The 24,471-nt window shown below is 48.1% G+C and overlaps 1 protein-coding gene and 1 long non-coding RNA gene across 4 annotated transcripts in view; one reads left to right on the top strand and one right to left on the bottom strand.

The window, feature by feature from the left end:
- LOC102968931 overlaps nt 1-1,103 on the bottom strand; it is a 31,147-nt gene extending 30,044 nt beyond the window's left edge. For both annotated transcript variants that reach the window (XR_006210432.1, XR_006210431.1), the window contains exon 1: nt 915-1,103. This is a non-coding gene — a long non-coding RNA (uncharacterized LOC102968931). The remainder of the gene's footprint in view (nt 1-914) is intronic.
- A 639-nt stretch (nt 1,104-1,742) lies between these two features.
- On the top strand, nt 1,743-23,668 carry KLF9 (Kruppel like factor 9). 2 transcript variants are annotated; one of them, XM_042963928.1, is made up of 2 exons: nt 1,743-2,469; nt 4,893-5,678. In XM_042963928.1, exons 1-2 carry the CDS (start codon nt 1,965-1,967, stop codon nt 5,057-5,059), a joined length of 672 nt encoding a protein of 223 aa, XP_042819862.1. In that variant the 5' UTR covers nt 1,743-1,964; the 3' UTR covers nt 5,060-5,678. The 2 variants fall into 2 exon arrangements, with proteins under 2 accessions (XP_042819862.1, XP_007077589.2); XM_007077527.2 differs by lacking the exon at nt 4,893-5,678 and adding an exon at nt 23,368-23,668 and having other exon boundaries at nt 1,756-2,469.
- Nucleotides 23,669-24,471: the final 803 nt, after the last annotated feature.

Raw genomic sequence — 24,471 nt, 5'->3', positions numbered from 1 at the left:
ATCAAGTAATGCCACAGTTTTCAATGGCTAAGGATCTCTGGCTTGTTCCAGTTCTTAAGAATCTGTTTAGCACAGTTAATATTTCACAAAATCGAAGAGCTCAGATGTTGGAAAGCCCAAAGGGCTTGGAATCATTAGATTTATTGTTTCAGTTGAGCTCTGTCACTATCTACCTGATAAGGTAGACAGGTCACTTCTCTGTGTTTCCGTCTCCACATTTGTAAAGTGAAGGAAGAGAGAGAAGCCCCGAAAACCGTTCAGGGGTCTGAGGAAAGAAAATGAGCTAAGAATGATGTTTTTAAAAATTATACACATGAAGGATTTTTTTGTTTTGTTTTGGTCTCCATTTAATTGAAGGTGGGTTACAGTAGCTTCAAAACAAACCAAAATAGCTCACCTAGAATAAATTGCGCTAGGGAAGGAGAGGAATGGTAGGTATCACAAAAGCAAAGTTGGGGGTGTTTCAGTGTAAGAATAGTGAGACGGAAAAAGACTGGTTTAAACGGAACTTTTGTCAGCTCAGCATTTTAAAAATGAATTAGTCATCATTAATGCACTGGATAGAAGGATTATTAAAAAATCTGCCCAAAAGTATGCTGCATCTCAAAACTGAAAAAAAAAAAAAAGAAAAAGAAAAAGAAAAGAAAAAAGAGAAATGATCCTTTCTCATTTGCGTTTCTTCTTGGGCAACTTGTCCTGACATACTTAGATTTAAAAAAATATATTGATTCACATTGCATTTATTCGTCACCCCTGCCTTCCCATACATATCACACTTTTACTACCAGCAGCACAAAATAACAGGGATGTTGTCCACTTCCACTACGGCTCCCGCGTTCACAAGTGTGGAGCGCTAGCTTTCGGAACGCCCTTCTGATTGGCTGGGCCCATGTCAGTGACATCAACCAACTTACTTTTGATTGGAAGGCTGGTTGCTGGGACTCTAGCGTTTGCAGGAAGTCACTTAACTGTTTGCGAGCTGGAAAACCGAGCCTGAAGTTTTCTTTTGTCACGAGGACGAGCGCCAGTGACTAGGGAAGGTGTGCGCCACGGCCCCGGCCCCGCCAGCTGGACCTCGAGCCGGGAGGCCCGGGGAGGCCACCGGGACCGAGAGGCGCTCCCTAGGAGGAGCGGCGGCCCCCTTCCAGCCTCCCGGCTGTTACCCTTTTAAATGTCAGCGTTCGAGGCTGGAGGGGTAGCACGAGGCAGCGGAACGGAACAGTCGGATTGGCCGCACGCCTCAGTTCTAGACGCACCTCTCCACCGAAAGGCCGTTCTGACTGGCAGGGGGAGAAAGTAAACAGAGTTGAATCACCCTCCCCGCTGGCCAATTGGAGGGGGTTTGGATTGTGACGTGATGGGATTCTGCGAAATTGTTACTGAGCAAGAGAATGCCGGAACGGTGCGGACCGGCCAGAGCAGGGGCTCAGAAGGCGTCCGCGGACTGGGGGAAAAGTGTCTCTTAGACCCCGCGCTCGGTCCGGCCCTTGCCGCGCGCGCCCGGGTGGTCGGCTGAATGTCCCGCGGCTTCGGTTCGACGGAGAGGCGGCCGAGGGCGTGTACCTCTCTTGCAGTTTCCTCTCCCAGCGCCTCGGGGGCGTTTTCAAGCGCATAAACTTGCGGCCGCCACGTGTGGCACCTTTCCAAGGGAGCCGGCTCGGAGCGGCCGGCGCGCCCGTCGGGGGGATCGCGCCGGGCGCGGGGCGCGGGCGGCGGCGAGCGAGCGGCGGCAGCGCGGCGGAGCCCGGGGCCGTGGATGCTGCGTGCGGAGGCGCTGCCGGTTACGTAAAGATGAGGGGCTGAGGTCGCCTCGCGCTCCTGCGAGTCGGAAGCGCCCCGCGCCCCCGCCCCCTTGGCCGCCGCGCCGCGCCGCGCTCGTCGTCCGAGGCCAGGGCAGGGCGAGCCGAACCTCCGCAGCCACCGCCAAGTTCGGCCGCGCCGCCGGGGCTGCTGTCGCCCGCACCATGTCCGCGGCCGCCTACATGGACTTCGTGGCTGCCCAGTGTCTGGTTTCCATTTCGAACCGCGCTGCGGTGCCGGAGCATGGGGGCGCTCCGGACGCCGAGCGACTGCGACTACCTGAGCGCGAGGTGACCAAGGAGCACGGTGACCCGGGGGACACCTGGAAGGATTACTGCACGCTGGTCACCATCGCCAAGAGCTTGTTGGACCTGAACAAGTACCGACCCATCCAGACCCCCTCGGTGTGCAGCGACAGTCTGGAGAGTCCGGATGAGGATATGGGATCCGACAGCGACGTGACCACCGAATCTGGGTCGAGTCCTTCTCACAGCCCGGAGGAGAGACAGGATCCTGGCAGCGCGCCCAGCCCGCTCTCCCTCCTCCACCCTGGAGTGGCTGCGAAGGGGAAACACGCCTCCGAAAAGAGGCACAAGTGCCCCTACAGTGGCTGTGGGAAAGTCTATGGAAAATCCTCCCATCTCAAAGCCCATTACAGAGTGCATACAGGTTAGCGGCGTCTCCCTCTCTCTCCCACCCAGCTCTGGGGTTAGTTAACCTTTGGCCGGGCGGCCTTCCTGGGCGTTAAGGACACCACGCTCGGCCTCAAGGGTGCCAACATTTTGGATGAGATGCTGTTTAACTCTTTAAATAATTGAACCGTGTAGAGAGACGGAAAGCTCGCTCTCTCCTTAATTGTCTCCAGCCTCTGGAAGCCATGGAGGGCATTAACCTGGCGGGCAGAGTGAGTGTCGAGGGCCAGCCCCTGTGCGTGGCTTCGCGGGGAGTGTGGTGCCGCCCTTCCCGCCCCGCCCCGCCCCCCCAGGACTCCCGCACCCCGCGACGGTGGGGCCACCCCCACCCGGGCAGACGCTGGCACTGGGGAGGTCAAGTGGCGTATCTCTTATTTGGTTCTGTGGAGGGATTGCAGCGGAATGGCCAAAACCTGGGGAGAAGGGCACACTTTACATGGAGCCTTTTAGGGATGACTAAGGACTCATTTAGCCGTATGCTTGCTACTTTTCAGGGCTTGCCAAGGTGGTTTTAAATTTGGCCAAGAGTCCCCGGGGAGGTTTAAAATAACACCGCTTCAGGCAGCACCGGAGTTTGATCAAGTGATGGGTCGGTGGGTTAACTTCATGATTAGTTGGCCTTTGTAATGAGGTTTGAGGGCTGATTTTTCGTTTCCACATGATTGGTGGCACCCTTCCCCTGAATAGTTAGGGAGGAGGTGTGGCCCTTGTCTGAGGTCAAGGCTCTGTAAAGAACACGCCTGGAGGCCTCGTGCAAGGGTGTCTCCCAGGGACAGCAGAAGGCAAGGGCTGACCCAAGGAATGTGGCCAGAAAGCCATATGCAGTACGGAACGGGGCTTGGAGGCTTAAGGGGGGAACCTCGGTCAGCCGATTCTGCTGGTTCTGTTTTAACACACTCGGAAAAAGTTGGGAAGGGTTGGGCCTTGCTATCTCACCATCTTTAGTAAGGTTCTTTTTACAACTGCTGTTCTGATAAGGAAGCACAGGGCTTCATTCGTTCCGTGGAACTTCTTTTCCTTCTATCCTAGGACACCATATTTAAGAGGCTGTTGGAGTTATTTAGAAAAGTATTGTCATTTTGGGGTGTAATTGTTGGTACTTTTAAGATGAGGCCCTGGGCCTGTGGTTTTAAAATGATCCTTGGTTGGTCTGCTTTGGTTTTGCTTCTTAAAAGAAAGGCCACGTAACTGCATTTCAGATTTTATTTCCTCTGGACGTGTTTCTTGTGGAGGTGGCTGCTGGCAAAGGAGTAAAGCTGAATTTCCTCCATGGTTAATGCAAAATCAGGCTTTGTTTGGGGTTGTCATCCCCAAGTTGCCACAAAACAGCAGTTTCAAGTTTGTATCTGTAAGGTTGTTGAGAGGCAGATGTGTGCCTGAGCTGGGGGATGCGACCTTTAGTGTGACTTCCCCAGGGTCAAGTGGGGGTATATTAACCCGAGGGTGTTACTCACCAACAGCTGCTGGGCGGGCCTGGCCTCGTCAGCCATGTTCCCGGAGTTCAGTTGTTCACAGGGACACTCACTGCCTGCCACCTTGAGCAAAGGCACTTTCTCCTTCAGGGAGCTGCCCAGGCGGGTAGCTGGGGAACCTGCAGTGTTTCTGTGTGAGCTACCCGACTCTTTGCGACTTAGAAAAAAAGAATCCCGGAGTTCTGAACCATTCAGCTGAGTGATCTTGTCAGGCATTTATAGAAATGGCTGCTTATGTGTGCGTGCATGCGTGGTGCTCTTTAATTCTCCATAAGGCACGTCGGCTCAGCTGTTCCAGGAGAACCTTTTACACAGTCAGGAGTGGAAAACCAAGTGAAATGTTAATCCCATTTTAAATGCTACAGTCAGTCCTTTGGAACTAGTGATATGGTGATAGCAGGTGTCTTATTTATGTTTTGGGGGCTCTGTAATACCAGGACACGGTCGAACAAAAACCTCGGCCTCTGTAAATATGGTGGGAAGCATACTCCCACGAAAGAAGGCATGTGGAAAGGATACTCTAACTAAGAGATGTGTAGGTCTTGCGCATTTGGAAGTTTCTGATACGGCTTCGAGTTAGATTGTCTCAGGGAGGGGGGAGAAATGAGGGAAGGACCTTCCTGGTTTGCTTTGGCTGGTATTCAGTCCAGGAGGTGGACAGGAGGTAGCCCTTGGAAAGTCTGCATTCTGTGAAGGTTTTAACAGCTAAAATTCCGGCCACACCCCCTTGCTCAGCGTGGCCCAGTAAGAGTCCTTCCTGCTTGCTGCTTGCTCCCCTCCCAGGGCCACGACTTCCATAGAACCAGGGGCTTGAGAAGTTGAATCATTTAAAGGAAATTGCATTTGATCCAGGGCTGCTACCTCCATAGGGTCCTAAGAGAGGAACTCGATTTGGAGTTGGGTTCTCACTTGTCCGATTGTTTCCCAGATGTGAGAAACTTCAGCAAGTTACCAAAGAAAGAAAGAAAGAAAGAAAACTTCAGTAGGTTACTGGAATTCAAAATTTTTCAAACTAGAGGCCTGCTGCCGAATGTGCTTTGCAGATCTGTTTGGCTTGGCCAACACAGAGTTAATAAAAATGGAATCAGTTACTAACATCTAAAAATCAGAAGATTCGGCACAAATCCAGAGTTCTGGCTTCTCTGGAAAAATGGATCAATCTGGCAAAACTAGGCCTGAATTCCTACCCAGCAACAACTGGCTTGAACTGATCATTCTTTAGAGGGCAGTGACCTTTATTTTAATCATTTACATCATCTCTGTTGGCATTCGAGTTTACTACCCCTTCTGTGACCCTCAGTTTCTTAATCCACTGGCTAGGGTATTACCTCTGAACCCAGAGGTTCTTGAACAAAGATTAAATAACATAGACAAAGCAGCTAATAGGATTCCATGTACAGAAAGCCCTCAAGAAATTCTGGCTCTTATTGTTTGTGTGTAACAGAGAGGGCATCCTCAAAAATCAGGAACCCAGAATAAACATATTTTTAAGTAGTATGTCAGTCAGTTCACATTTCAGTTCCCATTTTATGATACTCTGCTCAATTTGCTTTTCTTCAGTCTTTAGGTCTGATATCCTTCTCACGCAGTGTGCCTCTAAAGTGTAAGCAGTACCTCCACGGTTAATCTGGAAAATGCCACAAATACATTCCTTTTGGTTTCAAGACTTTTGGGTCTAAATACACTTTAGAAGGTATTTATGGTCATGTTTCAGCTTAACAATTAGATCCATTAGAGTTCTTGGCCTGAAAATGTATGGAGCATTTTTTTTTTTTTTAATGCAACCAATTTTAAGTTTGTCCTGGCACACCCCCCACAGACCCACACCCACATCACTGCCCTCCCCTACGTGCACAGGCACACACACGAACGTCCCGTTACAGCCCTCACACCAACACTCCCACCACCTCTGAGCACACACCCCCAACTGGCTCCACAAATACCCACTGACCCCCCAGACACTCTTGCCACACCCACGTGTCCCCAACCCTTCCATGAACACAAAAAACAAAAAAACAAGTTTATCCTAAGTTTCCTGACTTTTCGGTCACCTTGAACAGTTATGGACGGTGGGATATCTTTGGGGGAAGGAAACAACCACATCCAAATTCCAGATCAAAGTCTTTAGAACCAGCTGATGTAATCAGACTCATGCTCGGTTGACATCTCAGTGATAGAAACCTTAGGTTCTATTTACTTCACACCAAGCGCAATTTTACTTTCTTTTTGGAAAGACTTAAGTCGACTGTCCCCAAATGGTGACAGTGGGTTGGCTTGAGGACACTGTTTATGGGATTCTGAAAACCAGAAGGGCCAAAGTTCCAATCATCACACTTCGGTTCTACAGAAAGAGTTTTAAAATCAGTACTTTTTTTTTTTTTTTTTAATAGAGCATAACAACATTCATGTATAACAACGAGACACGAGACTTAACAAAACTTTTCCCAAGAGTGGTTGCTTCTCTTTCTCCTTATCCCGTTTGAACGTCTTCCCAGGATACTTGAGAATATCTGGCAGAAGGCATCCGAAGAGCCCCACTGTAGAAGGTCTCCTCCAACACTGGAAATAGATTTTCTGGCCTCTTTAGGAATGTCCCTTCCCTGAGCCAGGGTGTTCCTTCCCTGAGACCAAAGTTTTAAAATTGTGCTTATACAGGTGCCCTGGCCTGTTCTGAGCCCGCTTGGAGCTTCTCCTATAATTACTGCAAAAGGTTTAGAGTCAACTGTTTGGTTCAGGAGAGTCTAATGCCATCAGAGGTATGAGAAAGGACCTATTTCCGTGACCCAGGAGACAGGCAGGCGTTCAGGGACAGGGCAAGGTCTCGCTTTGGCCACAGGCCCCACAGGCCCTAGACTAGGGGCCTTAGCTCAGAAGTGGCCTCTGGGCCGGGCCGGCCCGGCTGTTAATTTGAGCCCCTGTCCAGTCTTTGCCTCTTGCTCTTCTCTTCATAAATAGAAGGGAGGCCCTGTGTGTGTTGGTCCTTGAGGGGACATTCTCTCGGTCACGTTCTTTCCACAGGGCTCCCCCAGTGATGTGGATTGTTGGTATTTCACAACCTGACATGCTGCATCCAAAATACTTTCACAGCTTCGCCTGAGTGGGAGCTTGCAGGTCATTGTTTTTCTACCCGCCCCCCGCCCCCCATTTTCTCTCTCCTAAGGAGCTTTAGACATTTTTCCCCCATAACTGTCCTCCCCTCCCGTGACATTTTAGCGCCTCAGGTGTACTACAGAGCTGTCCGCATATCGTGCCCCTTTAGAAGGCCACAAACCACTGTCATAGCTAAGACTTTTTTCACCTGCCAAAGATCCAATTTTTGCCCCCTTGGGGCGATATCCACCCTGCTTCCCAGTGAGACTGTCTAGACACAATCTCATGTATCCTGTCGGGGAAAAAAGTGACAGTCCACATTGGAGAAGAGGGCAAAAAGCTGCAAATGGCCTCTAGCTGCAGAGGATGATAGATTTCTGAGGATTCCTAGGAGGCAGTAGAGACTTTGCTTCTGGGTTTTGCAGATGAGAGGCTGAAACTTCCTCGATTCCAAGGAAGGATGGCCCGGAAGGCTGCCCAAACCCCAGCCCGCTGCTGAGACCTCACCCTGGGGACTGAGGCCTTTTGGGGGACCCAACAGCTCTTCCTTGCCAGTCCCCGAGCTGGGAAGGACCAGAGGCTGTTCCTCCTCACACCCCATGTCCTCAGGCACCCCCCTCTAGCTGTCCTAACCAAAGCAAAGTGGGGTTGCCTTAAAAACCTGCTGCTGCTGGCAGGGTTACTGTTTCACCACAGCAAATACACATGGAGTACAATTACAGGGTGAAAACCCCATTCCCCTGTTTTCCTATTTTCCTGTGGGATCTTCCATGAGCAGGGAGGAGAGGGGAGGGGACAAGCAGCTGGGCTGGTAGGGGGAAGACAGCAGAGCAAGCCCAGAGACGTTTGGATGGCCACACCCCATTACCTTCAGATGTAAAGACCTGAGGGAAGTGAATCCTTGGATTCTGAACCTATGGGTCAGATTTAACACTCTTGTCTCAGTTGTCGCCGCGTATCCCAAGAACTACTCATCCTGCCAACGTCTGTGGGAAATTCCCAGATGCAACTTCCCAGGGACAACCATCTATGACACTGGGAAAGTGGCTGACCGTGGTCTTCCTTAATAAGTCCATGGAGAAGAAAAGTGGGTGGGTGGGTTCCAGTATTCATGTTTCCAAGAGCCCCTGAAGCAAGCTGGTGTGCCCTGCTTAGAGTTGGCTTTCTAGCCCCTCTATTTGGACTTCTGAATGCCTTATGATCACTAGCATCCTTGATTTAAAAAACAACAAAAACCCACAAAAAAACAGCTTTATCATTTTCGTTAGTCCTGACTTCCAAATTTTCAGGGTTTTTTTTTTTTTTTCCCCCTCCCCTTGCCGGTTCTCCAGCTCGGAGGGAAAGCTAGCAACATTCCAGGCCTCTGCTGCTTCCGTCCTCCCCCACATCCGACCCTCCCACCTTATCCTAGTGTTTCTCCAGCAAGCCCAGCGCCCACTGAACAACGTAAATTAGTGCCTAGTAATTGGTACAAAGGCACTTTCTGTTTCCATGCAACACGCAAAAAGGAGGGGCAACAGGAAGGGGAAATTAAAAAAAAAAACCCACAGATGGTTAAAAGAAAAGAAATGGGATCTTCTGCAGTGGTCTCTGAGCAGTCCTTTCTCTGGCTCCGCCCCACTCTTTGCTGGGAAGTTAGTCACAGGCCAAGGCCTAGCTCAGAGCACTTGACGGCAGCAGTTGTCTGTATCAAAAGAATAGAACTTGGAGGTTGGAAGTGACCTTGAGAGGGCATCACATCCATCGTGTGGCCTGTGTAAGAGGGTATGGCCACCCTCTCAGATACGGGGATTGTTCCATGCCAGCATGTTGGGGCCCTTGAGGGGGTTGGAAGTTCAGCCCACGGTTGTTGGGAGGCTAGCCGGCTGCCTTGACAGGCACGTGACTTTGGGCTCACGGCCGGCCAGGTCTCCGGGAACCTCGGTTTCCTCAGCAACACAAGAGGGCGCCACGTACTCTGAAGGGCTGTTTAAGACGAGTGCGGAAGGCCAGAGCATGGCCCACGTGGAGACCTTCCCTCGCTGTGAATTCTTTGCAGTGCTTTGATTTAATTCTTCCCACCCCCACCCCCACCCCCACCACGGTCTCCTGAGAATTTCAATCTGCGGTTAACATTTTTTAAATCTTGGTTTAAAGAGCTGCTTCGCATTAGCCAAATTAACCCAGCGAAAGGGCAGAGGTGGAGTCAGCCTGGGGACCTCTGCCCTTTTATTATGGGAGCCGCACAGTGTGAACCAGCTCACGGCCAAGTGCCAGTGAGATTTCCTACTCCGCCCTTCCCGGAGCCCTCCTGAAACTTTAATACCTTTTTGGTGCATTAAGGCCAAGAGTAAACATTTGTCTTATCCTGGCCTCAAGCAGTCCCCTCAGCAAATAATAGGACTCGCATTATTATTCATAGAGAATGCTTTCCCCTCTAAGGGAGTCAGGTGCATCCATTTTTTAGGCGTGGGATCTTACCAGCCGTTCATTTCCATTTGTGCTCAGAACCCATGTCCACGAGGGTCTACCTACAGGCTTCCCTTTGGGTCTCGGTTCATCGTGAGGTATGTGAGCCTCTGGGATCCTGGAAATGAACGTCTGAATCTGAAATCTAAAGATTCTGGAACTGCAAGACCCAGCTAGCTCACTAGCTATCTATGCCTGGGGGCAGTGGGTCTTTGCTTGTTTTTTTTGTTTTTGTTTTTTTTTTTAATATAAAATTGAGAATGATCACAGATTTGAACAGGAGAATGGAATTCGTCTCTGATTGAGCCTTTTTAAAAAGTGAGGACATTCTTTACATAGATGAAAATAAAGAGACAGGAGCTTAAGCCATGCAAAATTAATGACAGGGATTTGAAATGCAGGCAGCAGTGTTTTGTTTGAAACAAAGTGTGAACATTTTTCCAAGGCAAGTCTCTGTTGTTTTGGAAGTGAGTGCCTCCCAGAGTCCCAGGGGCAGGCAACGGACAAAAAAAAAAAAAAAAAAAAAAAGCTTTATGGACATTTCAGAACTAGAAAGAACTGTATGGATCATCTTGGTTCAAAGAAAGAGAAAAGAAGGTTTCACCCCCTCCCTTCAGGGGGCCAGCTCCGATGGGATGGAGGTAGTCAGAAGAGTAGGTGGGAGACCAGTCCATCCTAGAGAGTTAGCATGCAGGGCAGCTCCAGGAGGGGGCTCTCCTGCAGTAGGGAGAGCAGAGCATGGGCTTCGGGGCCTTTAGACCTGGGCTTGAGTCCCGCCTCTGCCACTCTGGTACAGCGAAAACTCTCTGAGCCTCAGTTTTCCCATCTATAAAATGGGTTTCAGTGATTCTATCCTCATGAAATTGCTCTGCAAGTTAAATCACATGAGGTATTTAAAACATTTCAGACACTGTCTCCACACATCAAGAATTATAATTAAAAAATAATTTAGGGGGCACCTGGGTGGCTCAGTTAAGTGTCTGACCTTTGGTTTCAGCTCTGGCCATAATATTGTGGTTTGTGAGATCTAACCCTGTGGGAGGCTCTGTGCTGACTGCACAGATTCTTTGCGATTCTTTGGCATTCTCTCTGTCTCCCTCTCTCTCTCTGCCCCTCTCAACCCTCCCCGCACATGCTCTCTCTCTCTCTCTCCCCCTCTCTCAAAATAAACTTAATAAAAATAAAATGTATTGAAAAAGTAAAAAAATAAGTTACAGGTATTGCCCAGAAGCCCTGGATGTTCCTAGAATTTTTGTTTACAATTCCAGATCTGTCCAGCAGCAGGTCATTTATTTGAATAATACTTATTTCTTGAGCGACCGCTCCACCCGTAGAGCTGGGCTACATGCAGAAAGCAGGCACTGCCAATGTTGTGAATAACAGCAATAGTAGAAAATTATTAATATTAGTAGTAGTCCTATTAGTAATAATATCAGTAATAGCAGTAACATCCAGCATTTATTATATACCAACTTCTAAGCCAAATAGTTTACATGCATTGTCCTGTATAAACTCACAGAAGTCCTATGAGATAGGAAAGTACTGTTACTCCCATTTTATAGGAGGAATTAGAGTTGGAGTTAGTTACCTTAGCCCCAAGGTTACTCTGGAATTTTCCTAGCATGTTTCTAGCTGCTGGAGTCACGCCCGAATTGTTCACTTGGACCCCTGGGGCTTCCTTCCACTGGTGGGAAGCAACCCTGTGTTTTGCATGGCTCTCCTGAACTTGGCTCCAAAGCTACCAGTGGTTAGCTCTCTACTCTTGTGTTCTGACTCTGGCTCATGGATGATATTTGTGAACGTTGGTTAGAAATATCTGTAGAAATCTTGGACTCTGACCAGACCTATCCTATACTTTCCAGTAGTTATTCAGAGCCTTCTTCCTTCCAATGGAAAAAGAACCTCGTCCTGGGTCTGCAGCTGTCTTAGGACTCTTGGTCACAAACAACAGAATCCAATCTTGGTCTGGCTCGATAAAAAATAAAACTTGACGGGTTCAAATTGCCAACACATCTGGGGTAGCTCTAGTTTCTGGTATCTCTGGATTCGACTACTCAGTGTCTAGCTCCCTCCCTGGCTCAGCCCTGCTGTCCTCTGCTTTGGCTTCATCCGTGTGCAGCCTGTCTCTGGACGGCGGTAAGGTGGCCATCAGCAGACTCCCATCCTGCCAATTCAGCAAGCCCTGTGGAAGGAAAGTTCTCCTTCCCGAATGATTTTAGCAAAAGTCACAGGCTTCAATCTTCACAGTGGAGTCAGAACCTTGTGTCTGTCCCTGAACTCAATCAAGCTTTGGGGTGTGGGGTTACTCCCCACCCCGAAATCACATAGACTTAGAGTGGGGAAGGGGTGGTTTCCAAAAGGAAATTCAAGGTGTGCTATTTAGTACCCAAAAGAGGCAATGCATGCCAGACAGGCAAAACCAACAGATACCCACTCTGTCTGCCCACGTAGAACTATAGACAGGATGGTCCAAAGAGCAGAAGTTTGACAAAATGAGGGACAGATTAGTATGACAGCACTTTTTTCCCCTCCTCTTTGAACAGAAAGGACTCTGAACTGTCTCTGGAATTCATCCTAAAAGATAGGCCACCAGTGCATGTACTAAATGGTCTTTGCAGGAAATAGGTTATTTCAACATGTTATTTCACGTGCTCAGGCTCATACCTGTATGTCCTCTTCTCTGGACATTCTAGAAGCCAGTACCCAAAGCCTCTCGTGGAATAAGGTTAACAGCAGCAGTGTGATAAGCAGAGCCATTTGCTTGGTCTGAATTCCAGCCGTCTGTCTGTTTTAATGCCCAGAGAAATGAGTTGTGCTTACGTGAACGTTTGTCACCCTGTTTGTTAATAGATAAAGGCCCCATCTTTACAAAGATGGGCTGTTTATACGACAGTTCCCGTTGGGATTCAGGAGTCTATTCAGCGTGTGATGCCCAACAAAAACACCATAATAAATTGTAAGAGGCAAAAATTAGCTCTTAAAAATAACTTACAAAAAACACATAAAAATGACTTAAATCCCTATGCTGCCATAATTCTACAGGAATTTTGTACCACTGCTGTTCTAACGAAAATAAGCAGAAAGAGCTGGCTTCCTCTCTTTCGTGTCATAAATCTTACCAGTGGCCAGCCACCAGAGGCTTGTCTGGTGTGCATTATCCCTCTGAAGGCAGGGTGGTGGGGGGCAGGAGGGGGTCCCCAGCATACAGAAACGTGGGCTCTCCCCCTCTAACCTGAGTTATTTCTTCCCGAGGAAGATGTGGGGGGAGCCGGGCAGGGGGACTCCTTGGGGAAGTTCGGATGGCTGAGACCCTCCAAGCTTTGTGGTCACCAAACACCAAGCAATATGAATTTTTTTTTTATTTTGAGAGAGAGAGAGAGAATCCCAGGCAGGCTTCATGCTGTCAGCACAGAGCCCAGTGGAGGGCTCGAACCCACAGAACCGTGAGATTATGACCTGAGCCACATTCAAGTGTCAGACTCTTAACTGACTGAGCCACCCAGGGGCCCAGGCAATATGAATTAATGGCTCACTCCATTAAAGCTTGAAAAATGATTTGACAGTGGCCCACATGGCCTGTGGTCATCGCAGCCCTCCTGTGGGGCCAGCAGTGTCCTACAGTGGTTGAGCCCAGGGACAAGAGGCTGACAACAGTGCCACAGCATCACTAGGCCCCCTGAGTCGTGGCGAGTGCCACAGCCTGGCTGGCAGGTAGACCAGACAGTTTTCTAACAAGATGGCAGTCTCATCTGTATTTTTTGTCGCCGGCCCATGGTATTCTCCGAGATCCGGCCCTCTGGATAGCGGCCACTCCAGACCGGAAGCTGTGGATGCCACATGATTTCACCTAAGTGCACAAACGGAAAGATTATCTTTGTGTCCGCTAAGGATGCCGAAAGTCTCAGGGGCCCTTCCAAAGCTCCTGTGTGCACTGGGCACGAATTCCCCACTAAAACCCGGGGTGTGCACAGTGTAACTGTCCACAGTCAGAACTGGGTTCTCGAGCCCCACCCTCACCCCCACCCATCTGTGCTGTTGGTTGAGAAATTTCCTCTTGATCCTATTCAGCGTGTCTCCATCACTTCTCTATTGAATGGTGTTCTTCTTTGGGTAAGTGTTTGCAAAATCAGAGTTGTCTCTCCCTCTCCCTTTGCCTTTCTTTCTCCTGAGAGTGATCTAGCATTTGGTCGGTAAGAGGCCCACCTCTTTTTTTGGCATCTTGGCATCAGGAAAGGGCTGTCGATGTTGCACACCGTCCGCTGAGCACCGTCCTTTGACCTGGGTGGTCTCCCCTGGGGTGTCATGCTCTAGCTTGGGTCTTGGTCCTCATGCACTGGCATCCTCTGCTGAAGAGGATCGCTGTACAATGGCTGCAGGTGATAGATCCTTGCATTCTGTGACTAAGGACCCCTGTGGCCTTCTCCCAACCGTGTGGTCGTGGGCCTGATCCCTCAGGTGTCCTGGCCTGTGGGGACCTTCCAGAGGGGCTGGTGCGGGCAGCAGTGGTCGGCCCCTTTGGGACTGCCCACCCCTGTTATTAGCAGAATAGAGAATGCGGGGCACTTCTTAGAGACCTCTACGTCTGTTCTCCAAACTCAGCCCCTCCAGCCTCTCTGTATAGCTCAGGTCTTGGTAGGAAGCACTGGCCAATCAAGAGACTTTAAATTTAAGGACTTCAAGGTCTGCTTTCCATTTTTCAGACCCTATTTTGAAACTTAAAGCTCAGCAGCACTTACTTGTTTTAAACCATAAATGCCTGCCCCCCCACCCCCACCCCTGCCCCTCAAGCCAATCCAGCTGGAAGGAAGAGCCTGGGAATAAGAGAATGAGAGAATCACGTACTAGAAGGCTCTCTCTGCCTTGAGTTAGCGCCTTTGCTCTTGTGTTGCATCCAATCTTGTCTTGTGCTCCAAACTGAAGGAGGAATTTGAAAACCGGTTCTCAGGGCACCTGGGTGGCTCAGTCAGTTGAGCGTCCGACTTCGGCTCGGGTCATGATCTCACAGTCTGTGAGTTCGAGCCCCACGTCATGCTCTGTGCTGACAGCTCAGAGCCTGGAGCCGGCTTTGGATTCTGTGTCTCCATCTCTCTCTGCCCCTCCCCTGCTCATGCTCTGTCTCTCTCTCTCTGTCAAAAATAAAAATAAACATTTTAAAAAAAAAAAAAAAAAGAAAGAAAGAAAGAAAAAGAAAACCGGTTCTCATCTCTGGGCGAGTAATCTGCCCTGAGTCAGTGTGATCTGAAACATGACAGGTTTGAATTCGATGGTTACAAAAGTCACCCAGAATGCAAAGATTCAAGGATCTGTGTTCTCAGCATAGTTTTGCCATTAAACACTTACATCCTGTTCGATGTTTAGTGGGTTCATTTATTAGTTCTCTTTCCCACAAACAACTGGGCAGAAGCGGTGTGCTCTGGGATGGCAGGAAGGATGTGGGCATGGGAACCAGCAGATCTGGGCCTGGACCTCGGTGTATGTGGTTGTGGGGAGGTCACTCCACCTGTGCCGATGCAGAGTTGCTGAGATCGGGACTGTATCACCGAGATGCCGGGACATACCTTTTGCCTAGAGTCCCGAATCTGTTGTGTGCCGTCTCCACGTCTGAGGTCCCAGCGCATGAGCTGTCTGACAGATCAGTTGAGGCTGGGGACACACACACAATATTCGGACGGGCTTGCTTCCTGGACGCCAACACGTTGCATTGAAGAAGTGCCGTGTGACAGATGTTACAGACACACTTCCCAGTTCAGAACCTAAAGAATGAGGCAAGCTTCCCTCCACAGAAAAACACAGGGGCCGGGAAGTAAAATCTCACATTCAGACTCTAAAATGACTCTGTGGTAGCAACAAATAAAATATAAAAAGAAACCAGATCACAAGAGGGATTCAAAGAGGGGCCGAGAGCAAATGGCAGTATGATGGGATGGCATTCGGGCAGGATCATGCTTCTAGGCCTGGTCAAGTGCTTTTGTGTTTTCAGAACATCTACATATGCATATGTAGGTAGCAATATTTTCTGGAGCAAACAAGAGGCTTTTGGTTTCTTGATTTTTGAGGTCATAATTAATTGGAACGATTTACGCAGGGAAGCATAGAATTGTCTACTCCCAAAGATGGCCTACATACCTCCTCTGTCAAGTCCATGGGCACTTCCACCCTTGGTGGTAGCACACAAGAAAAACAATAGAGCAAAGGCTCCCATCTTATACCCACAAGTCAACTTGACTCTCCCGTGGGGAATGAGGACAGATGATAGTGGACAACTGGATGGGGGTGCCGAAGGCCTGGGATGTGGGCAGGTCTGTGTGGGTATGCGGCCAGCCAGTCTCACCCATGAACCCTGTATTGGACCCCGGGCTTTGTACCTCTGCACACACTCACTGCCCTGCTTCCCAACAAACTCACCCCTCCGTGGGGCAGCCTTGCCATTACTGTCCTATTAACACTGCATCGGAGGGGCCTTCTCGTCTGTCCTTGGAGGGCAGTTTTCCTTTCATATATAGAAAAGGGAGGAGAGGAGGGGATGAAGGAAGAGTGAGAAAAAACACACGAAGTACGTTCTGAAAGTTTCTCACTTTCTAACAATTTGAGAAGGAAACAATGATCCTTCTTACTTTGGTCTCGGACACGGGAGTGTTAATTTCTCAATAGAAAATAAATACCCGGCCCCCACTTCTCCAGGTAGAATATATTCTTGATCAAAGATCCACCCATTTGTGGAAACATTTAAACTCAAATGCATGCTTCCTTTGTTTTCTGTTGACTTTTTTCTGACTTTGTCTCATAAATTTGTACTTAACTGTTTACAAAAATAATCAGAAAATACTGGAAAATTACAGAAAGAAAATGTTATTCTTTATCCTCCCCTCCCCGCCCCACCTGTAGATAGCTACTGCTCCTATTTTGTGTATAGTCTTCGAGGATTTTTTCTCTCCATAGATGTTCCATATACCTATACAGCAGATAATACTCTGTCCTTTTCACTTAGTGGTGTATTGCTAACATTTTTCCATTTCATTCTATAATGATCTAGTATCTTTGTAACAAGTACATATTATCCCACCTTATGGATACACTATAATGTATCAAACCCGTTCTTTATTGTCAGACATTTAAGTTGTTACCAAGTTTTAGCTTTTATGAACAATGCTGGTATCCCTGTATACTTCCGTGTTCTTTATTATTACCAAAAATAATTCCTAGATGAATACATTGCCAAATAGCACTAGATCAGTTATAAGTCCCACTCATGCAGTAAAAGGTCAGTTTCCTGATGCCTCCATCAGCAATAGGTCTGTGAACACACTTCTTTACATTTTTACCAGCCTGATGTGTATTTCATTGGAGTCTTAATTGGCATGTTTTGGTTACTTGTGAGATTGAATATATTGCCATATATTTATTTATTGGCCATTGGTAGTTCTTATTTTATTAATTACTTGTTTGCATCTTTGCCCAATTTTATTAAATTGGGTTATTAATTTTGATTTCTCAGTGTCCATTTCATATTACGGATTTTAACTTTTTGTCTTATGCTGGAATTTCCTTTACTAGTTCAGTGTTCTGGCTCTTAAAATTTTTCACCTATATATATTTTTACTATGCAGAAGTTTAAAATTTTTTATTGTATCTCAAAACTATGCTTCAAATAGGATTTTGCCTTTGGTTTCGTATTTATACAGTCTTCTCCCCACTTCAGGATTCTAAAAATAGTCGCCTATATTTTCTCTCACCTCTGCAGTTTTATTTTTTACATTTATGTATAGAGCTCGTTTGGAATTTATTGAAGGGAAAGGTATGAGGCAGGGATCCAGATTTAATGTTTTTAACCAGATGTCTATTCCATTTATTGAATTAAACATTCATTTCTCCACTAATTTGAAAGACCCCCATCCCTGTCGAGTCTTGGGTTTATTTTCAGACTTGACTCTGTTCCACTGATTCGTCTTTTCCTGTGCTGGTCTCGTGCTATCTCAATTATTGCAGCTTTAATCATACATTTTAATCACTGGTATTGCAAGTGCTCACTTATTGTTGTTCTATTGCAAAATTTTCTTGGCGAGTTGAGTGTATTTAGTCTTCCAAATTAACTTTAGAATAATTTTGTCAGGTTCACGAGAAAAGAATTTCTATGGTACGTGTTACATTCATAGATGAATCTGCACAGAATTGCCACATTCACGCCATTGAGTCCTACCATCGAAGAACATGAGAAATGTTCCAATATTCATTTTCCTTTATATCAGAGTTTTACGATTTTCTTCATGCAGGTCCTGAACTTTTAGTGTAGGCTTACCCTGATTGGCTGTGGTTAGCATGTAAGAAAACCATTGTTCTTTCGTATACTTACACCTGTGAATGCATTTTTAATTTATATTAGTTTTTTGGTTATTGTTCTGAGACTTCCCAGATAGAAAGTTGTACCAGCTGTAAATAATTCTGATTCAACCTTCTCTTTCCAGTGATTTACGTCTTATTTTGTTATCTAATTGTGCTCACTCACTTTTCCTAAACAACATTAAGTAGCTATAATGATGGGGCAGTGTCCATCCATGCCTTGAGCTTGACTTTAATAGAATGCTACCTTTATTTTACTATTGACCTTGCTAGGAAAAGGTTTCAGATCTATATTTTTTATCCTGTTAAGGAATCATTCTATTTTCCTAAAAGCTTTTTATTAGGGATGGATGTTGAATTTTATCAAACGCCATTTTGCATTTTTCAAGAGATTCTGTGTGTGAGGGTAGGAGCGGATATATTAGTCCGTTCAAACAGGGAACCATATCAATTTTCTAATATCAAATTATCCTTTTATCTCTGGAATCCTACTTGCTTTTTTCGATCAAAAAACACTACTTTTTCCTGAAGAAGTGGCCCTGATTTTGTATATCCGCGAGAAGCTGTGTTTCTTCATTGGCATTTTTAGAGATCCCTTCTGGTTTTACTAGATGGAGTTACGTTTGTCAGAAGCAATTGGGAGGTTCAGAGTTTGTACTTTTAACCTTCCTGCTTTAGCCCATTTTAGGTCCTTCTGTGGCATTGTGGAAGGGAAGGAGAACCAGGTGGGAAAGCAGTGCGTTGAGAGCAGGGGTCTCCCGGACCCCAGGCCAGTACCCCAGGGGCAGCCTGTCTGAACTCAGGGGAGCCTGGAGGGGGGTTGAGTATAGCCAGTTAGCAGTCCTCCCACTGTAGTCTTTCTCCCTCTGTATGGAGAACTCCCCACTTGGCTTGTTGACTAATCACGAAGCGGGGTGGAGGCTCCGTCCTTTGTGCTAAGCAGGCAAGCACCTAGCCAGCAGGCTCTACTCCACTTCTCTTGAACCCATTGGAGGCCCAGGAGCCTTCTGGAGGCCTGACCTGCCTCTGCAAAGGAAGTCTTTTACACACCAGGTGCAGTATTCAGTAGCCCTTCTGATCAAGTTTATTTTATACTCTGAGCGGAGTCTGTCAGCGAGAGGTGCTTAGCGCGTTGCTGAAAGGGGAGGGGAGTGGTGTATAAATAATGAGAACGCAGAGGAACTTGTGCTGTTAACAGCTCTGCTCCAGTAAAGCAAGAGTTTATTGTGTCACTGCCTCTGGCTATGTTTTCCTGTAAAGGCCAGAAATAAAACACTAGTACATGTCTGTTCCTTTTCCCCAACCCCCCTGGAGGATGGTAGCTCGCTCATTAATACTAAAGACAAGTTTAAAGATTCTTTAATTGATAGTTGCTTTGCCATATGATTCGTTCTGTGTGAAGAAGGCTACCTGTTCTTTGTGGGCCTTAGCGCTGAGCTGAAAGAAAGGCCTGATTTGATTTCCTCTTGGCTGCAAGATGACAGGCAGTCCTCTCTTCTCTGCCCACCATCTCTGGTCCCATGCAGCCTTAAATTCTGTTCCTTCTCTACCTACGATTTCTCCATTCCATACTTTCTTAGGTGCAAAATGTGTATCATTTTCTGGATGATACCTTATTATGTGTCTATTATTAGCTAACAGGCTGAAATGTATCCCAAAGTAGGTTGTGTGCAAACTCTTCACTGGGTTAAAGAGGTAGGTGGTTTCAAAGGGATACAAATTGTAAGTCTCCAAGAAGAATCCAGGCTTCCTGCACGCACGCATTGTTTGACTGGCACAGTGTTTTATAAAGTGTTGAATGTGAATGCCTTTGAGGGGACAAAGAGCCGTCCAGTCGGCCATGGATTCCACTACAATCCATGTTCTAATACACCTGGCATTTCACCTATTTTTATTTTTTTAATTTTTTAAAAATGTTTATTTATTCTTGAGAGAGACAGAGTATGAGCAGAGGAGGGGCAGAGAGAGAGGGAGATACAGAATCCAAAGCAGGCTCCAGGCTCTGAGCTGTCAGCACAGAGCCCAACGCGGGCTCAAACTCATGAACCATGAGATCATGCCCTGAGCTGAAGTCAGACACTTAACCGACTGAGCCACCCAGGCGCGCGCCACACCCATTTTTATTATGTGTCTGACTCCTGAAGATGTTTGGATTTGCAAACTCTGGTGCACACCAGCTACAAGTTCAGATTTTCAGACTGAGATCATGTGTCCGCCCACTGTCTACGAGTGACCAGATAGCAAATATTTTAGACTTCATGGGCCATACAGTCTCGGTTGCAACCATGTAAGACTGCTGTTATAGTGAAAAAGCAGCCGGAGATAATAATACAGAAACAAATGAGCATGGTTCTGGCCCAATAAACTTTGTATATGGACGCGAAAATTTGAATCCCATCAAAGTTTCTCCTATCCCAGAATATTATTATTCTTTTGATTTTTTCCTCCCAACTATTTGGTAAAAACCAAATAGAAGAATGGTGTTTATACCATTTTTAGCTCATGGAATTTTACAAAAATAGATGGTAGGTCAGATTTGGCCTGTGGGCTGTAGTTTGCTAAACCCCTGATTTAGATCACTGACCAAAAATCTCCTAATGTTTTTCCAAGGGATCCAAGAAGAATCAAAATGATCCTGGAGCCTTTACACTAGGAAGTCACTGACAAGTAGATCTTTTTTTAAATGCTTAGAAACTGTAAGGTTGAATTATACAAGTAATATGAGTCTAACAAATGCTGCTGTTGGCTCTGATTTGCTCTGGGCTCACTAGGTGGTCCCCTCTTCTCTGCAACAGGGATAAAGATGCTAGGTCAATGGCAGCATCTGGGTTAGAAGGAAGAGAGCAGTCACGTGGTGACAACCATGGAGGGCAGTGAAGACAGGGTAGGCATAAGCTAGACCAAAGGTGAATTCAATGGGAAGGGACTCTGATTACACTTGAAACATACGTGAATTGTGAATTGTAAGCATAAATGCTTGTAAGTTCTGTACTTACAGCCGATTCAGGCTTCATGACAATTTTCCGTTGAGTATCGCTTCCACAAAGCCATCTTCCTAAAACAGGAGGAGTGCCTTCTTTCTTTTCCAATCCAGCCCACAGCAGAGACGTCTTCTGATCCATTTTTCCCCACAGTGGACACAGATCCTTTCCAATAAATTAACCTCCTCTCCTGACTCACTTGAAAGAAACATGTGCCAGTGAGTAAGCTAACCCACATTACCACTCCTCCGAGAAAATCCCTCCAATGAGTTTTTGTCCTAACAAGCACTGAGAAAACACTGAGCTTTTCCTTTCTGTCGCTTCCCTCACCACCAAATCATAAAGCAGTGGAGAGAACGGCTCCCGGACGGAGAGATAAGAGAGGGTTGTTCACTTCGGTCTCGGTTGGTTTGCTTTTATAGTTATAAAATTCATTGCTGTGTGAATTCTGACCCTTTGTTGTATATGTTAACAGAACATATTTAAGAGAACATCTCTCCCATAGACCCCTCACGGGATTAAGAGGACTTGGTGGCCGTCTCATTCTGCAACAGGCAGAAGTTGTCTCCCCCCAAGCGATCCGGGAACTTCTCAGCAGGCTTTGGTCATGTGAGCGATCTGGAGGATGAACAGACTCAGCTCTGCACACACACATGCACACACATACGTAGCATGCGCATGGGCAGTTAGTTACTCAATGCACGGCAGTATAAACAGCACACGACCACACATGATGTTGTCCTTGTCCTAGGAGGCTCAACCTTGCTGGGCTGTGGCAAACTGCATTCCACCTTCTATTCCAAAGTTCTGAACCGGGTAGGATGCCGTTGGGTCCAGCAGAAGACGCGAAAGTGTAGTTTTGGATTCCACGTCGTTGAGTGTTTCAGAGGGTTTGGGTTTGAAGCGAGGTTTCTTTTTGTTTTGTTTTGGGGGGTTGGGGGCCCTCCTGGAGACTTCGAGCATCCTCATGCCTCATTCACCCCAGCACCCGTGTCCACCTTGGTTCGGCATTCGCTGGTTTGCTCTTGCCTTGTGCTGCTGTGGCTTTTCAGCCCCCGGCTCCGTGGGGATTTACACACAGACCCACATATAACGAATCTACTTACACAGATTCGTTGTGCCCATGCCGGGCTTCCCATAAGAACAAGGAGGTCGCACAGGGTGTGAGGACCATTGTTCTGCAGGGAGACTAGCAAATAAAACCTTAGCCATGTGGAAATTGTCACAAAGCTGACAGAGGTTTGGTTTTGTGGTTATTATCAGTATGTCTACATCTCTGGCACCGGGTAGGAGAAGCTGGCCCCGGGGGGAGGGGAAGGATGAATAATATTTGGATGACTCAGATGCACCACTCTGGACAGCTCTCAGCCAGGAAGGTGGGGACGGGAGTGAGAAAACATGTACTCTTCTGGAGAGTTCTGTGGAGGGCAGGAGCCTGTAGCCCTGGGTCTGTGAAGCATCCACTTTGGGCTCTGCTAGAAGGAGGTGAGAAGCAGGCAGGCAGGCGCGCTCACAAGAGGAGCACACAACACTCTCGTCTTAAACAGCTCATTCCGCCTTTGTGCTTGCGCGCAACCCGGGCAAATGTGGGCACAGGCCCTCTCCTGCCATTCCCGGGCCAGGAGGTGGCCTGCTCACGTCTGGAGGGTGAGGCTTCGCTGCATTTTTGGTGCGACAATATGCTGAATCTGAGGAAAGCGACCACAAGGGGGGTGGGAGGGGCGCCCTGGAAACACCTGGCAGGTGTTAAAAGCCTGTTTTCCCATCTGTGAAATGGGCCACCTCCGCGGGGAGTCCTGTGAGCATTCAGTGAGTTAACTCACGCAGAGCCCTTCTCTTTTAACAGTTTAGAATGAGGTTCATTGTTCTATGGAAGAAACTGGGATTGTTGAGTCTAAACAAGAGATCAGAAAAAGACACGATAGCTGTCTTCGGACACCCAAAGGAGGGAACACACAGCTGTTTTGTGTTAAGGCAATAGGACTTAAAGCGAGGCCTTTTGCACGGAAGCAGATTTCATGTCCCTGAAAGCGTTCCTGGCCGAGGTGCTCAGGAGCAAGCCAGCTTTCCTGTTGGGGGCGGGGAGGGGACTGTCACCAGGCTTGGGGACATAGACGCTGGGTGGCCAGGGCACTCAGCAGCTGGAGGGGGGTCGCAGCTCCGGGTGGGGGGCTGGTTGGACGTGCGGCCTGAGGTCCACAGTGCGGGCCTGAGGTCCATAGTGCTTGGCACAGTGCCAAGAGCTGAGGGTTTTGATTCTGGGAGAGAACCTGAGCAACCGAATAAGAATGTCCAAGGCTCTCAGGGATCCCTGGGGCATAAAATAGCAAGTTCACGTGCTCCGAGAAGACGCTTCTTGGAACCTTCTCGGAACCGTCTGCTCGGTGCCCCCCGGGGCGGGCGGCTTAATGCCGGTCCCAAGGCAGTCACTGTCTGAGGTCCCGGGGGTCCCCCCTGCGCGTCCCGGGGGTGGGGAGGGGCGGCTGGGAGCGCGCACTCCTGGGATGTGCTGTGTCACCGCGCCCTGTCTTGCCTCCCTTCTCGCAGGTGAGCGGCCCTTCCCCTGCACGTGGCCAGACTGCCTTAAAAAGTTCTCGCGCTCGGACGAGCTGACGCGCCACTACCGGACGCACACGGGCGAGAAGCAGTTCCGCTGTCCCCTGTGCGAGAAGCGCTTCATGAGGAGCGACCACCTCACCAAGCACGCCCGGCGCCACACCGAGTTCCACCCCAGTATGATCAAGCGCTCCAAAAAGGCGCTGGCCAACCCCTTGTGAGGGCCGGGCGCGCCCGCCGGACAGGACTGTCACCTCCCCTCCCCCCAGCACCCTCCCAACCCCGCCACCACCACCCCCCCCTTCCACCCCGGGAGGGGCGCGCCCGCCCCCCCCCCCCAGTCACCGCCCCGCGGTCACACCCTCCGCCCCCTGTCCCCCGCCTGGTTTTCTAAAAAGCACAGCGTAGCCTGAGATCAAAGTCCACACTTGGTCCCCAAGCAGAGGCACTCTGACCGTCTCTGACTGTTGGAGGGAAGGCAAATGCTTTTTTTTCTTTCTCTCTCTCTCTCTCTCTCTCTCTCTCTCTCTCCTTTATTTTTTTGGGGGGTGGGGTGGGGGGCGGAGGGGGGCGGGGGGAGGGGGGATAAGGCCAGGAGCGGGGTAGACTTTTAAAGATTCAACACTGGTGTACATATGTCGGACTGGGTGAGCTGACCTGTGGCATCACACAGTGATCCTGGGCCCTTCCTGCTTGCTGTCTCTCAGAGTTGTTTTCTTACCCTCTTCGATGTAATGACGAGTGTGCTTCGGTTTCTTTAGCAAAACCACTCTCTTGAATCACGTTAACCTTTGAGACAAAGAACAACCAGCCGCCCACCCACCCATCCACCCACCACGCCATAGCACAGCTGTCTTTACGCAAGCAAGAGCGCACCTATTCCAGCATGATCTGTCATCTAAAGACTCGAAAACAAAACAAAACAAAAAAAAGTTACTTATAGTCAATGGGTAAGCAGTCTGAATTCATACTAATCAAGACAAACCTTCAAAAGGTTACACTAAGTACAGAACTTTGAAACCTTGCTTTGTATGACTCGTACTTTTTGAACATAAGCTGCACTTTTATTTTCTTAATGCAGAGGATGAAGAAGTT

The sequence above is a fragment of the Panthera tigris genome, chromosome D4, assembly GCF_018350195.1.
Source record: "Panthera tigris isolate Pti1 chromosome D4, P.tigris_Pti1_mat1.1, whole genome shotgun sequence".
Lineage (NCBI taxonomy): Eukaryota > Metazoa > Chordata > Mammalia > Carnivora > Felidae > Panthera > Panthera tigris.
Note: the sequence above shows the minus strand (reverse complement) of the source record. Positions and strands in the feature narration are given on the sequence as shown.